The sequence below is a fragment of the Squalius cephalus genome (assembly GCF_949319135.1).
Source record: "Squalius cephalus genome assembly, chromosome: 15".
In the NCBI taxonomy this organism is placed as follows: domain Eukaryota; kingdom Metazoa; phylum Chordata; class Actinopteri; order Cypriniformes; family Leuciscidae; genus Squalius; species Squalius cephalus.
Genome location: NC_137136.1, coordinates 20,835,170 through 20,849,557, shown reverse-complemented (window position 1 = coordinate 20,849,557; position 14,388 = coordinate 20,835,170). Strand labels below are relative to the sequence as shown.

The 14,388-nt window shown below is 34.8% G+C and overlaps 2 protein-coding genes across 11 annotated transcripts in view; both read left to right on the top strand.

Annotated features, from left to right (window-relative positions):
- The window catches only part of LOC307172336 (histone-lysine N-methyltransferase ASH1L-like), a 32,885-nt gene extending 30,421 nt beyond the window's left edge, over nt 1–2,464 (top strand). For all 10 annotated transcript variants that reach the window (XM_079894638.1, XM_079894637.1, XM_079894645.1 and 7 more), the window contains one exon: nt 840–2,464. The gene's annotated coding sequence lies outside the window, so the exon portion shown is untranslated. The remainder of the gene's footprint in view (nt 1–839) is intronic.
- Nucleotides 2,465–5,785: 3,321 nt separating this feature from the next.
- trim109 (tripartite motif containing 109) lies at nt 5,786–12,237 on the top strand. The gene is made up of 6 exons (XM_079895038.1): nt 5,786–6,592; nt 9,184–9,279; nt 9,392–9,625; nt 10,130–10,221; nt 10,308–10,423; nt 10,631–12,237. Exons 1-6 carry the CDS (start codon nt 6,134–6,136, stop codon nt 11,134–11,136), a joined length of 1,503 nt encoding a protein of 500 aa, XP_079751164.1. The 5' UTR covers nt 5,786–6,133; the 3' UTR covers nt 11,137–12,237.
- The last annotated feature ends 2,151 nt before the right edge of the window (nt 12,238–14,388 follow it).

Here is a 14,388-nt window from a genome sequence, read left to right as displayed (position 1 = left end):
ATCAGCAAGTTAATAGCCATTTATTAGTTTTCAATATTTTCGTTTTTAATTAATTTATAGTAATAAAATAATATTTAGCTAACCCTAAATAGTATACAATTGTAATGTTAGAAAGTTATTAGTTATTAGCCATTTACTAGTTTTTAATATTTTATTTTAATGAATAATTTTTATTGTATTTGATTTAAGTAATCTAGAATTTTATGTTAGCTATTTATCAATTAATAATCATTATCCATTTATTAGTTCTTAATATTTTATTTTTAATTAAATTATAATTATAAAATATTTTGATTTAAATATTAAACATTTTATATTATACATTTGAATGTTTTTTCAGTTATCGCCCAGAACATGAAAATATTTATTGGCTTATCAAATCAACCAGAATTTAATGTCAGCACATCCCATTACTGCAATAAATTGTTTTCTAGCAGTATTTTTTTGTCTTATATTTCAGTAAAAATATCTAAATATTATAACAGAGCAGTTAAAACAAGCCTGATAAAAGAAATGAAGGCTTGTTTACATAGAAGGTTTCTTTTACTTCCCCTAATGACAATTTTTTGTTTCTTTTCCTCAATGATTCAAGGCTAACCAAACCATTTGCTATTGGAAATGCACAGTAACACAAGCTAATATTTTCCAAGTGTTTTTGTGGACAGTCGGGCTCTAGAGGTGAAGCACTAACTATAACAGCTATAAGGCCACCGTGTGGATCAAAGCCTTTTATTTCTCCGCACTTCAAGGGTCCTTTAATAATTCCCATTTCATTGATTTATATTTGCTTGTAAGGTGCTCTCGCTCTTACTATTTCTCTCATTCTTTGTCCTCTGCAGGTTAAGACAGCACTCCTGGAAATGCCATTTGTGAGCATGGACACGGCTGATGCTTGACAACATGATTAGTTGAAAGCCCCTCAGCCTTTCTTTCTCTCAGGGCAAAGAAAGTCAAGCGAAGAAACAGGAGACTTGATAAAACAAATCAACATCTGAGACCCCAGATCCTTTCATATACCCGAACAACATGCAATTCTGAGATATTACAGCATACTGAACATAAACATGTTGAACGGGATGCAGGAAACCATGCAAACAACGAGACGTGGTGCTGTTTGGGTCGAAGAAATGAACACACACAGACTGTTTTAAATCATTCAACACACTACATCAGCATACCTACGAGATGCTGACTACTTGCCTACAGCTGACAGAACAGTTTTGAAGGATGTGAGCAGAATTATGGTCTACAGCCTACAGTTTTATGTTGGAGTTATAACTATAAAGTAAGCAATAATGCATGAAAGGTTTAATAACACAGCCTTAATGTAAGCAAATGTGTATGTTTAAAGTCATTTTAGAAAAAAAAAATATTTTAAAGGGAATTTACCACCACTTTGTGCAGAGCTGTCTTGTGCTAGTGATGTTTTGTAATATATTGATTTGAGGCAGTAATCTTTATAGCTTTGAGACTCTGAAATGTTTTATATCGGTGTATATTGTAAATAATGTATATTTAGCAAAATTATGTTTTAGTATGGTTCAAGAAACTCTATTTACAGTCTTAAATTGTTGTGGGTAAATAATCTCTATCTTTAATAATATTTTTATAGATAGTTTTTTCGATGGTGTCTCGATGCATGTGTAATTTGGAACAGGACATTCAATGCCTGTAAAATATCAGATTTTCATAGTCTTCTTTATGCATGACATACTTTATATTGCTTAATGTATAATCGCTGTGTATGCAACAAAGTACATGGTTATGCTGAACTAAGAAATTAGTTGTTAGAAGCTCATTAAGCAGCTTAAAGCAGAACAAATGAATTAAACCAGCTACATTAGTTAACTAATTAAAGTGAGTCAATATTTGAACCATTGTGCTTTCAGATTTAATAGGTTTTATTGTTTATAGATAATAGTGCTTGAGGAAAGTTGTAACCAATTACTCTACAGAGACTAATAAACCCATAGGCAGAGCTGCAGATCTATTTTTATCTTTTGATTTGTCTATAAACGTATTAGTGCTTCATAACCCAAATTTAATTTGATCCCTTTAGCTTTGTTTGTGCAATTAAATGTGTCAATGGCCCTACATTATCTAATTGTATCATATTATTCATTAAATATCATCTATGGTATTAACACATTATACTCAAATTTGTTTTCAAGGCAAAAGCAGGTCACAATGTAAAAGTGTTTAACTGAACTCCTGAGTAGATGGAAAATTGTAGATAAAGTTTCTTTCCAGGTCTCTTTTTACATAGTGGACTTGATTTCATCCCTCTAGTTATATAACAGGGGATAAGAATAGATTCTGGTGTGACTGATTTTCACATACATTCATTTCTACAGTGGAATGTGCAAAGGGTATTCACAAACGAGACTGAAAGAGAAGAAGCGGAATATTATGACTAATTGTGTCTGAAGTGCTGGAATTATTAAATGTATAGATTGTCTACCTGCTAGCTGTATTAGCTGTTATTTCATTTGATAAAGGTGTCAGCATTGTGGTTTAGAAGGGAAAATGGCACTCTCTCGTGGTAATAATATTAACACTGAGATACTAATATAATATGCAGATTTGAAACTGCAACTAGACTAAATCAAATGTTAAAATAACCTTATTGAATGAAAAGAATAGTCCAATGGCATTTTGATAAAGAGACTCGTGTCAAAAATTCCTTGTTTTCCTATAGGTCTACATGCAAAATGTAGTGTTGTGAATAAATAGCAAATGGCAAAAAAGTTAGTGAACTTGTCTACAAAGGAGCCAGCAGGGTCACTGGAGAGCATAGGCTACTTGAGATTAAATATCGAATAAATAATAAATAAACATCACATGTAAAATCATTTCGTATTAATTAGCCTATATGTCTATGAATAAATCTACGTGTATATACACACTCACAGATATGTGCGAGTTTGGACTTCGTTCGTTGACAAATTTAACTAGTGAGAAAGTGAAAAGTGTGCTTTAAGGAAGTTTACATTTTCCATAGGAGTGGAGGTGAATTACACTTGCATAATATTGCCATCTAGTGGATTAAGTAGATCAGTGCAGGGTATCTTTGTATAATCCTATTTTTTACAGTCTATTTTTTACAGTCTATGGTATAATAATCCCATCAACCTCGACTGGTTGATCAACACAAGGATAGACATGAAACTGCTCTTTTAATTATTTCAAATAAGTAAAATAAAATTGCATAAATTATATCAGATTGACCAAAGTATTTAAAGGCTGGAGGTTACATTAAAAACATACATTTTTAATGTTAAATCCACTATTGTTTTATATAGAATTGCCTATATTGATAGAGTGGGGGGAAACGCCTAATTTTAATTTTAATTTTTTTAAATCAGTTTTTTTTTTTTTTTTTTAAATGGGGTTTTTGGTTAAATGGCTGAAATAATGTCTTTGGTGAACACAAGCTCAAGATACTTTCACATTTTATTCTACAACATAAAATACAGCAGTATTACTCCCCTCGTGATTTTTTAAGCTGTTATGTGTCTTGAAAAAGGCGGTTCTAACAAGTTGCTAAATGGGACTACAGAGGCTGTCTGGGACATTAAACGTCATCACGCATAACAGGTAAACCCAGTCTGCTTTTACAGCCTCCTTATGCTTATAATTGTGCTCTTATAAACTATTCTAACTGAAACTTTCTGGGAAAATGTTGTTTAGGCCTAGATAAAAACTGAAAGAGTTTTGGAAGCTTATGATGGTTATGTTGAAGTCATGCGACCGTGGTTTAGTTTTTAGCCTATCTTTAGCTTTTTACTTCTGCCTATTGTATTTCGGCTTCAAAATTCATAAAATTTGCATTCATCTGTGAAAACTATCCATAAGTCTACGGAAAAATCCCATTGGGTTTTTGTCGAGGTAACCAGCGTGATACTAACTGCCGATTGGCCTACAACGTGACGTCATACTTGCAACACTCTTCTACATCACTCTTGTCAATGTAGTCTATAGCAACAACAAAAACCCCGGGTATTTCCCCCCACTTTAGCCTATAGCGTTGTACATGTCTACTTACTCTTATTAGAGTGTTGGTAGAGTATTAGTAGACTGGTAGGGAATAAGTTGACATGTACTTGCAAAGTTACTTATAGTCAGTAGAATGTCTGCTGGAGGACTGTCACAATAAAGAGTTAGCAGATACTAAGCAGACAGTCTACTAATACTCTACTGAGTTGCAAAATTACTTATAGTCAACAGATTGTCAAAAGATACCATCAAAATAAAGTGTTACCAATTAGGCTACAGTAATGAATTACTTAATAATTACACCCAACACTGCATTCACCTTGGTGGTACGAGAAAACAGCTGTGACAGTAAGATACATGTTGCAGCTCTGACTTTAGCAATTAAATATAAATTAATTCCAATTAATTTATATTTAATTGCTAAATAAATAAATATAAATTAATTCCAATTGTAATCAATACATATTCATCATTGTATCAGCTGTATTACTATAGGCCTATTATAAGCCTTAAATTAAAACCAAGGAATACCAATGAATCTCGCCATTTCCATACTGCATATCATTATGAGCTAACCATGTGATGCAGCAGTGAAAGACATGTGCTGTGCATAACTGAACCTCTGCTAAAGCACACATATAGCCTATTCATCTAATCATTTTTGACATTGTCACCGTTGGTTGAAATAACAAGGAGTGAAGCAAAACAAAACCCAGATTTTCCCTTATAGATATCTGATGGCAGCTGTTTTTACAACTGCTCATTCTTTCATGGCCTTTAGCTGATGTAAGCGCCTGGACTACCAGCTGTTAGGGTTGAGAATGAGATCAATTTGTTGGTGGTCAAGCCAGCGTAACTTGGACCTGGACCAGTAACAGTAATGCGCATAGCACAATATATCTTATCATAATACAATTCCTGTTCATTTTATTTTACTGTTTTATTATTATTATTATTATTATTATTTATTTTTATAATTGGCCTTAGCCCTGGATAATTTATAAACTCTGACTTTGATTCTGTTATTTATTTATTTGTTTGTTTGTTTATTTGTTAATTGACTGAGATTTATTCTAAGCTTCATATTAGGCTAAATGACACATTTTACATTTACGGACAGTAAAGACATTTATAATATTACAAAAAGATTACTATTTCAAATAAATGCTGTTCTTCTGAACTTTCTATCCATCAAAGAATCCTGAAAAAAAATGTCATGGTTTCCACAAAAATATTAAGCAATGTTTTCAATATTGATAATAATAATAATTATTATTATTATTATCAACATTGATAATAATAATAAGAAATGTTTCTTGAGCAGCAAATCAGCATATTAGAATGATTTCTGATGGATCATGTGACTATGACAAGAGTAATGATGCTGAAAATTCAGCTCTGCCATCAGAGGAATAAGTTACATTTAAAAAAAAAAAAATAGAAAACATTTAGTTTACATTTTAATAATAGTTCATAATATTGCTGTTTTACTGTATGTTTGATCAAATAAATGCAGCCTTGGTGAGCAGAAGAGACTTACTGACCTCAAAATTTTGACCAGTAGCTTAATTAATTTACAAGAATAAATGCTATGAGACTCATATCAGCAAATGAAAAAATAATACAGCCTACAGTTTACTCTGTTGACTATTATAGTAGCTAAGACTCTAATTATAGAGATGGCAACAGTATGGTTGTCCCAGCTTGTATTATCTGCACATGTGATCATCCAACCACCTGTTGTGTCCCTCTATATGAGAGGGAAGGTCAAATCTGACTTTGGTAATATGAGCTAACCATTTGTTTTGTCCTAAACGAACAAGTAGGCTTCTCTTGATATGAATCAGTCAGACTGTAATTTAAATGTGTTTGAGGTGACACGATTTATTGGGGGAAGTTCATCTGTGCGGGGAGTCGAATATGGCTCCCTTTATTTAGAACACTGGGACAAGTCAAGTATGGGCAGAGGAAGAGCTCCCAAACACTCCTGCCCTGTGGACATGTGTGTTGTCATTTGTCTCTGCAGCTGTTGGGACAACACCTCACATCTAAACCCCCTGTGCCAGCGAGTGTTTGGGACATTTAGGGGACACAAGCAGGGTCTTGTCAGCCAACACATTTCAAACAAGTAGTTGTAATGGACTCTCGGCTGTCGAAGCAGATCCAGTGCTCCGTGTGTTTGGGGGACTTTACGGATCCCGTGAGCCTGCTGTGCGACCACACGTTCTGCCGACAGTGTATCAGCAATCATTCCCAAAGCAGCCGCTTGAGACTGTGTCCGGAATGCAGGCGACCCTATACTATGTGGGACCTCCGGTCCAACCGCGTCCTGCGGAATATGGTGAATGCCGTGAGGGAGCACTTGAGCGAGCAACAGGCGCTCAGGGACATGAACGGAGCAGCTTCGGGAGCAGACGGTGGGACTGCAGTGAGATTGTTTGAAGAACCGGAGAAACTGGTGTGTTCAGATCATCAGGAGAGACTCAGGCTGTTCTGTGAGACGGACCAGAAACTGGTGTGTCTGATCTGTAGGGATGGGGAGAAACACCAGGGCCACAATTTCAAACCCGTGGAGGAGGCAGCGGAGCCCAGGAAGGTCAGTGAGTTAGGACTGAAAAGACATAAACTGTAGATATACGTTCATTAAGTTTGTGTTTGATGCTACTTAAATTGCAGGTCATATCCAGGTCAGAAATCTGAAGTTTTTTGGTTTATATTTTGCATGTATCTAATCCCACTTGAAGACTGACTGAAGAGATGTGGTCATCTAATAAGTTACTGTACACTATTTGTCTAAAAAAAAAATAGTTATGTTGGGCAGTTATTGCAGCAAGTTTGTTCTGGGTCTCGGAGACCCTAGGATCATTTACTGTTTCTCAATATAATAAAATAGCCTACTTGATTGAAGTGTGAAGCTGGTTCTTCATGACTTTTCACAATCTTAAAGGGATAGTTCATCCAAACCTGTGAGACTTTCGTTCATCTTCGGAACACAAATGAAGATCTTTTTGATGAAATCTGAGAGCTTTTTGACAGCTAAGACTACCACTTTGACACTTCAAAAAGTTCATAAAGAGATCGTAAAATAATCCATATGAATTGAGCGGTTTAGTCCAAATTTTCTGAAGAGACACGATCGCTATATATAATGAACAGATTGAATTTAGGCTTTTAGTCACATATTAACATTCATCATTTCACACATCAGTTATGATAAATGGAATAATAAATGATAAATGATAATTTTCTATCACAAAACCATGATTCATTTTCATAAGAGGTGGTGAACAGGCTTACAAAAGTGAACAAAAAACAGCTTTGCCCTTTGTTTACATAGCAACAATTTAAAACTTATAATTAGAACTGTTCATAGAAAACACATCTAAATAATAAGACACACTTACAAGTTGTGAACCACAAACAACAGACTGTCCCTACAAAGTGGGAATTGCTCCATTCCAGGAGATTTTGTGTGTAGCCTGTGTTGTACTCTCTTATGTTCTGGAAGCTGTTCTCTGTAAAATGTGCAGCGCTCAAATATACGTTGGGGTTATACATTTTCAGGAACAGTGTTTAAAATTAGTTTTGGAAACGGGGTGGACAAAACAACGTCTTTTCAACATAGCTACAACACTGTCTTCTCTAATGCAGTAAACCAGGCCTCATCCCCTTTTTTGTGTATTCCGTGTGCGGAGATTATTTAAATGAGTAACATTATGACTTCACAAGATCTGGAAAAAACGCAATGTAGTTCAAACAAATCGTTCATTGTAGTTCATGGAAAGTGGATTCGGTTAATCTCCCTTTGGACTTTGAGCTTTGTAACATTGCAGATCTTTTTTCATGCTCAAACAGCAACATTGCACACTAACTAAAGTTGAAAAAGTGGAAAAGCATAATAGGACCCCTTTAAGGTTGGAATACATTACACAACTTTAGCGCAGGTTTTGGCCCCCATTTGCAATCTAGTACCAAAAATCAGTAACCAGTGTACAGATTAGAGTTGACAGTTTCACAAAAAAATCATGTAGTGTTTGATGGACACAGATTTTGTTTGCTTCGGACTGAGATTCCATCCGATCAGAGGATATCAAAATGTATTTGGTATTTTGAGCCCATTTTAGAAAACTTTGTTACACGGAAGAGGCACACGTTTCTACGCGGATTTGTTGTGTTTGGAACGACTTGAAAGTATGAGTGATCCTCACTCGTTCATGTGATGATGCCCAGTTTTTCTCTGTAACCATTTCCAAAGTTGGCAGTGTATTAAAGTCTGTCCAGAAGTCTGTCCAGTCAAGTATTGTATTCCAGCCTTAATTAGAAGAACGGGTCATAAAAAACGAAGCTTGATAACTACGTACTTAAAATCTCTGAAACAATTAAAGTAAAATGTCTTAAGTATGGAACATTAAATAATGACTTTTATTATTTTATTATTTACTTTTTTCATTTAATTTAAATAAATAGAACCAAAACTATTATTATTATTATATTATTTATATTTGTATATGTTTTTACTTTGGTTTAGTTTGTCAGGAACTAAAACACAATAATGATTAGTTATTTATAAGGCCTAGTAGAAATTTAAGAAATTATTATTCTCTTTATATGAAAGAATTTAAGGGGAAAGTAAGAGGTTAATTTCAAATATACAGTCATTATTTTTACATTGTCATCATTGGGTCTCTAGGATCTCAAGCTTAAAAACAAGTCTCATCTCAACAGAACATGAGGGTTAAACCTATTAAAGTGTAACTTTATTGTAATACAAAGTGTAACCACTTTGTATTGTTACGGTAGTATTGTATTGTACTGTATTGTATTGCCACTTTGTTATTGTGGGTAGTATTATGTAAATTAACAATGTTTACTCTTTCTGTGTGTAATCTGGACCAAGAAATTCACATTTATTCATCAGCAAAAGTCCGCCAGATAACGCAAAACATGTCATTCGGTGGATTTTCGACAGCTGCAGGGCTTTCGTGAAAACAGCAGTTTCTTTCAGTATTATTTTCAATGTTTGTTGTCATCCAGTTTGAAATGTTGACTAAAAACACAGATTTTTTTGTCGCGGTATTCTCTCCATATGTATATACGATTCTTTGCAGTTTTTAGCCAAAGGAAATATTTTTGAGTGAAATGGTTTAAAGGTAATGCCTGAAATATGAAATATCTTGTGTGTTGTAGAATTTATTGTTAGAGCCTCTGAGTTTCCTGTCAAAGGAGAATAAAGACCTGCAGACTCTTATCAAGAAACAGACGAATGAGATCTCTAAAACTGAGGTGAAAAATACACTTTACTCAAAAGAGTGAAACAATCTATCAACATCCCTCTAAAGACTCCATAAAGGATCACAGCAGGGTTCATTACTATCCGTGATTCTTTTTTTCTCAGGAAAGGTCTCGGCAGCTCTCTTCTCAGATCTCTGCACAGTTTGAGGAGATGCACCAGTTCCTGAGGAAAAAGGAGGAGCAAGTGAAGAAAATGTTGTTGAAAGAAGAGAAGGAAATGATTGAAAAGATGAAAAGAAATAGAGCAGAAATAGAAGAGAAGCTGAACGATGGAAGAGAGAAGGAAGGAATTCTTCACTCAGTCTTTGAGTCCGATCAGCCAGACGGGTTTCTGCAGGTTCAAACAAACATCATTTTTAATGTTATTCAATATTGATGGAGAAATATAATTTGTCTAAAAATTAATAATTCAATTTTATACAGTTTGCTTTGATTAAAAATCACACAAATATGAGTTTTAATCAGACTTTTTACCCTGAATACAGTCCTTTCACTTAATAATAATCTGCTGATTTAATCACTAAACAAAACTGACAATCATAAACATGATCCTAAATTATATAAATATAGAAATTAGGTAACACAATTTCCACTACACATCTTACATGTAGTTACCGGTACTATAGTAATAACAGTAAATTATAAGCAATAAACCCTAAAACAAACCCATACCATAATTATATAGTAGGTACATCTTTGTAACGTATCCACTGGGAGGCAAGTTTAACGAACCAATGTGCAGTTTTAACCAAACAAACAAATACAAATATAACACTGGGTTATCCATAGCCGCAGTTTTCATGATGATAACCATTTGCTTTGTCTGGTTCTTCTCCTGTAGTGGTGGACTGAGAAAGGGCTGGAATTTGTTGAAGAGATGAAAGAGAAAGAAAGCTGCAGTGAAAATAATGACTGTGCTTCTCAAACAACCAAGTATGACAATATACTGTAATGATTGAGGTAAACATGACCAATTCTGTATATATCCCATCAGTTACAATTCATCTCCTGCATTGTAGGTTCAAATCAACAGTGAAAAGCGTAAATTTCACACCTAATTCTTTGTTCCTCGGCCTTCATGAGACTCATTTGCAGTTTATTGTGTGGAAGGAGATGCTGGGCTCTATCAAACCAGGTGAGGACAGTTATATGTAGACAACACTATCAAAATACATGTAAAAGTATATTAAAGATGTTCACTAAATGGTGAACATAAGACTTCTTTCAAAAACATTTGGAGAAAAAAAAAAAATCATAATTATTTCAAAAATATTTGACCTGTAGTTTTTGACCAGTAAACTAAGCTGCATTTATCTTTCAAATTTTTGTTTGTCTTTCTTAGTCCCTGATCGTAATGTCATACATGACTGTCATGACCCATATCTGAGGGTCTCCTCTGATGGGCGCAGCGTCATCCGCACATCCAAAAAAGGGATTTTTTTGCGTCACAAAGACTATAGGCCTCTGGCCAGGACCCACAAGACCTTCCAGTCAGGGCAGCACTACTGGGAGGTGGACGTAGGAGCGAAGATAGACTGGAGCGTGGGCTTTGATGGTGGCTGTATAAGCAACTTGAACAAGGACATTGGGCTTCACCTTAAGCATGACCAAGGCTACTGCATCAAAGAGTACGAGACAGTGACAGAGATCGATCTGACAGTGAAACCACACAGGATAGGGCTGTACCTGGACTGCGACAGATGTCAGGTGTGCTTCTATAATGCCGATGGCATGACTCTACTGCACACCTCCACATACCCTTCCTCCATCCCTTACTCGCTCAGCCTCTCTCCTGGAGCTTATCTGGCAGGGAAGAATGCTGATCCTCTGACAGTGTCCTGGAACTGATCCGTCCCGGAAACAATTAGACACTTTATTAAGAAAAGAAAAAAAAAAAGACCACAGGAGATTTTGTTCTTTATTTTAGACAACAAGGGAAATATATAAGCTTATCTGGCATTTCTGCCACATAAGAAAAAAAAAGTCAAAATTATGACAAGACAATTATAAGATTAAAAAGTCAATGATTTTTATAATGCCGACTTTTTATGTAATAATTATAACTTTTATGTCATAAATTTTAACTGTTTAATAATTTTGGTTATCTTATCATCTTAACTTTTTGACAATTTCAACTTTTTATCTCATAATTATGACTTCTTTTTTTTTGTAACTTTTTTTGTCTTATGTGGCAGAAATTGACTTCTATAGGAAATAGTTTAGATGCAGTTACCATAAAGTCACTTTCATTCTTTCAACATGGTTAATTACAGTAAAAACAATATAGAGTATAGAATTATAGAAAATACATCATATATATATAGTTTATGGACTTGGTTTGTTTGATATTAGAAGTGTTGTATGGTTATACTGGTGTAACTTCTGCATGGAAGGAAAAAGCAAAGGCATTTTTGAATAGTACCAGCAACACTTGTGAAGTTGTCAAAATAATCAGAAAGTGGAGCTGAAAAAATAATACTGTTTATTTCATGAAGGGGTTTTGGTGCACAGGCCTTCATCAGGGCTAAAATATGCCCAAGGTGCACAAAGACTCATTTAAATACAAAGCCAAAATTCAAATGTACAAACAACTAATAAGAAAGTCAAATGTATGGCAACAACCAATCATATGAGATAAGTGATCACAAGTGATCTTTGATCAGTTATGTTATCCTGCCTTGTCCTCCCCTTTGTCATGTGATTCCCTTGTCTTCTTGTGATCATGTCATGTGCTTCCTTGTTTAATGTGTTCTCATTGGTTAATCCTGTTCACAGGTGTGTCTTGTCAAGTCATTAGTCTGTATGTATTGACCTCATGTTTCCAGTCTTTTGTCTTGTCCCTGTAACCATTGTCAGTGAGTGTCAAGTCAAGTTTTGTATTTTGTATCTGTTCACGTTGGGTGTTAATAAATATTGCACTTGGGTTTTATCAAGTGCACCTTCAGTGGACTATCTGTCACGCTAGAGCCTCATCAATAGGGCATGCATGCGCTGAACAGTAAGTTACAGTTAGTAACAGTAAACTAATCCTGGAACAGAACCTGCACCTGAGCAAGTTATGTTCAGAGAGTAGGTTGCTATGGCTACTTACCCTGAAAGTTACCTCCGTTTTTGGAACTGAAAGTTGAGGTTATCCGTTTACTTACCCTTAAACATACCCGGGTATGTCACATAACCTGCTTTCTGGAATACCCCCCCTGTAGCATTGCAGCTGACGTGTCTAAACAACACCAAACACTGTACATTCGTGGCCACAGCACTCATACTCTTCAGCACACACTCTTGTTTCTTTTCATATTTTATTGGGTATATTTACAAACACCAACATGCATAGAGCTGATTCACAGGGAATTACAGAACTCAAGAGTTGGTACAGAACATATTATGTTTTAAGTGTGCTACCAGCGATGGGCAATACCACACAGAGCTACGCAACTCATCACCACACAAAAGTACACACACAAGTGATAGAAAGAGAGATAGATAGACAAGAGAAACAGATGAATAGCAGATAAATTGGTATAATTAACCACAAACAATCAGTACACTATATTTATAATGCAACATAGCCGTTTCTTTCTCCAAAACATACTAATGTAATTCAAATCTCACAATTATAATGAAAATAACAGCTACAAGAAAAAATAATATAATAATGATAATAATAATAAAAAATGATTAAGTCATGCATCATTGCAGTTTGCCCTGTGAGGTAAGACTATGATACTAAATATGATTTTCTACCGAACCCCTGCTTAACTCTCAAACCATAACATTTTTTTATATTTTTCTTCATTTTTAAAAGAGACATTAAAGTTCAAGCCAATTACAAAGTTAACTTCACAAGGAGTTCTGTCTCAGATTTTTTCTAATATACCGCCTAAACTATATCCTAAAAACAGTACCAATTGTCCCTGACAAAATCATAGATACTTAAATCCCAGACATTAAGTTTCAATTGTAAGCTTTCATACGCTACACATACAGTAATGTGAATGCTCAGTTCTTTCAGTGCTCAGTTGATACTGTAGCTGGCTGCTTTTCTACATTTGGATGGAATCGTCCTGAAGGTAAATCACCATGTGGTGTAATGGACAAAGCTGTGTTCCATGTGGACTGGCACGTTACCGGGACAAGATTCATCTTTCATTTTATCGAATATGTTTTTGATTAGCAGCTCAGCTGAAAGCAGTGCCAAGCCAGAGGTGTGACACAAATGTATACTACACATGAGCATTCAATTGTGGGAAACACAGAGGGCCATTTAATGAACAAGAATTAGCAAGCTCTAATTTAAATCACCTTTCCCACTACAGCCACTAAAATCATGGCCATACCTTTAGCATGAAGCATTTTTGAGTGAATGTGTCCGTGCTCACAAATAAGTTGTATAGATGATTATTACCTTACATTTGCTACACACATTCATACACATTCATGCAGGTTTAGTATGTAAACCCCTGATTCGACGCATTATACTGATGCAGAATATCCATTCAAAAGAAAATCATCAATGCGATCAATCATATATGGGTTTCCCCAGCAACAAGCCTCATAAACAGTACAGTACAGAGTATGCATAGTCACTATCAAGCTCATGGTGATGTAGATCTTACCACATAAGCCATCACACTGTAAGAAATATAAAAGAATCATCTACACACTACCACACTAATATATTCGACTGTTACCATTGAGAGTTACAATAATAACAATAAGACAATAATAATGTTGGTCAAAAATGTTCAAAAAAAGTTTTTCCTTTTTTCTGGTAAGTGAGATAATAAAATTAGGGAATCTTCAGGCAACACAAAGTTCAACTATTAATTGATCGTGTACAAATTAGGAGAACAAATTATTACTATTTTGAGGAATAAATTATTTTTCTTGTCAAGCAATTAGTTTATAGACTGACTAGTCAGTAAATCCTTAGCTTTTTAATCAAATAAAAACATTAACTGTATAATAAATTAAAGAGTTAACTAATGCTGCACCCAAATAACCAAAACGTATGCCTTTGCAATAATGAAGTTGTGGGCATCTTTATAAAACATTGCTGGGCTGATGATATGACAAGAAAGGGTTTGGGTAAAAAAAGCC

Bases quoted from the DNA above. Each gene is read 5' to 3' on its own strand.
- trim109 (XM_079895038.1), top strand. From the start codon at position 6,134: ATGGACTCTCGGCTGTCGAAGCAGATCCAGTGCTCCGTGTGTTTGGGG. The intron at 9,280-9,391 runs GTGAAAAATACA...TTTTTTTCTCAG, and splicing joins ATGAGATCTCTAAAACTGAG to GAAAGGTCTCGGCAGCTCTC. The intron at 10,424-10,630 runs GTGAGGACAGTT...TGTCTTTCTTAG, and splicing joins GCTGGGCTCTATCAAACCAG to TCCCTGATCGTAATGTCATA.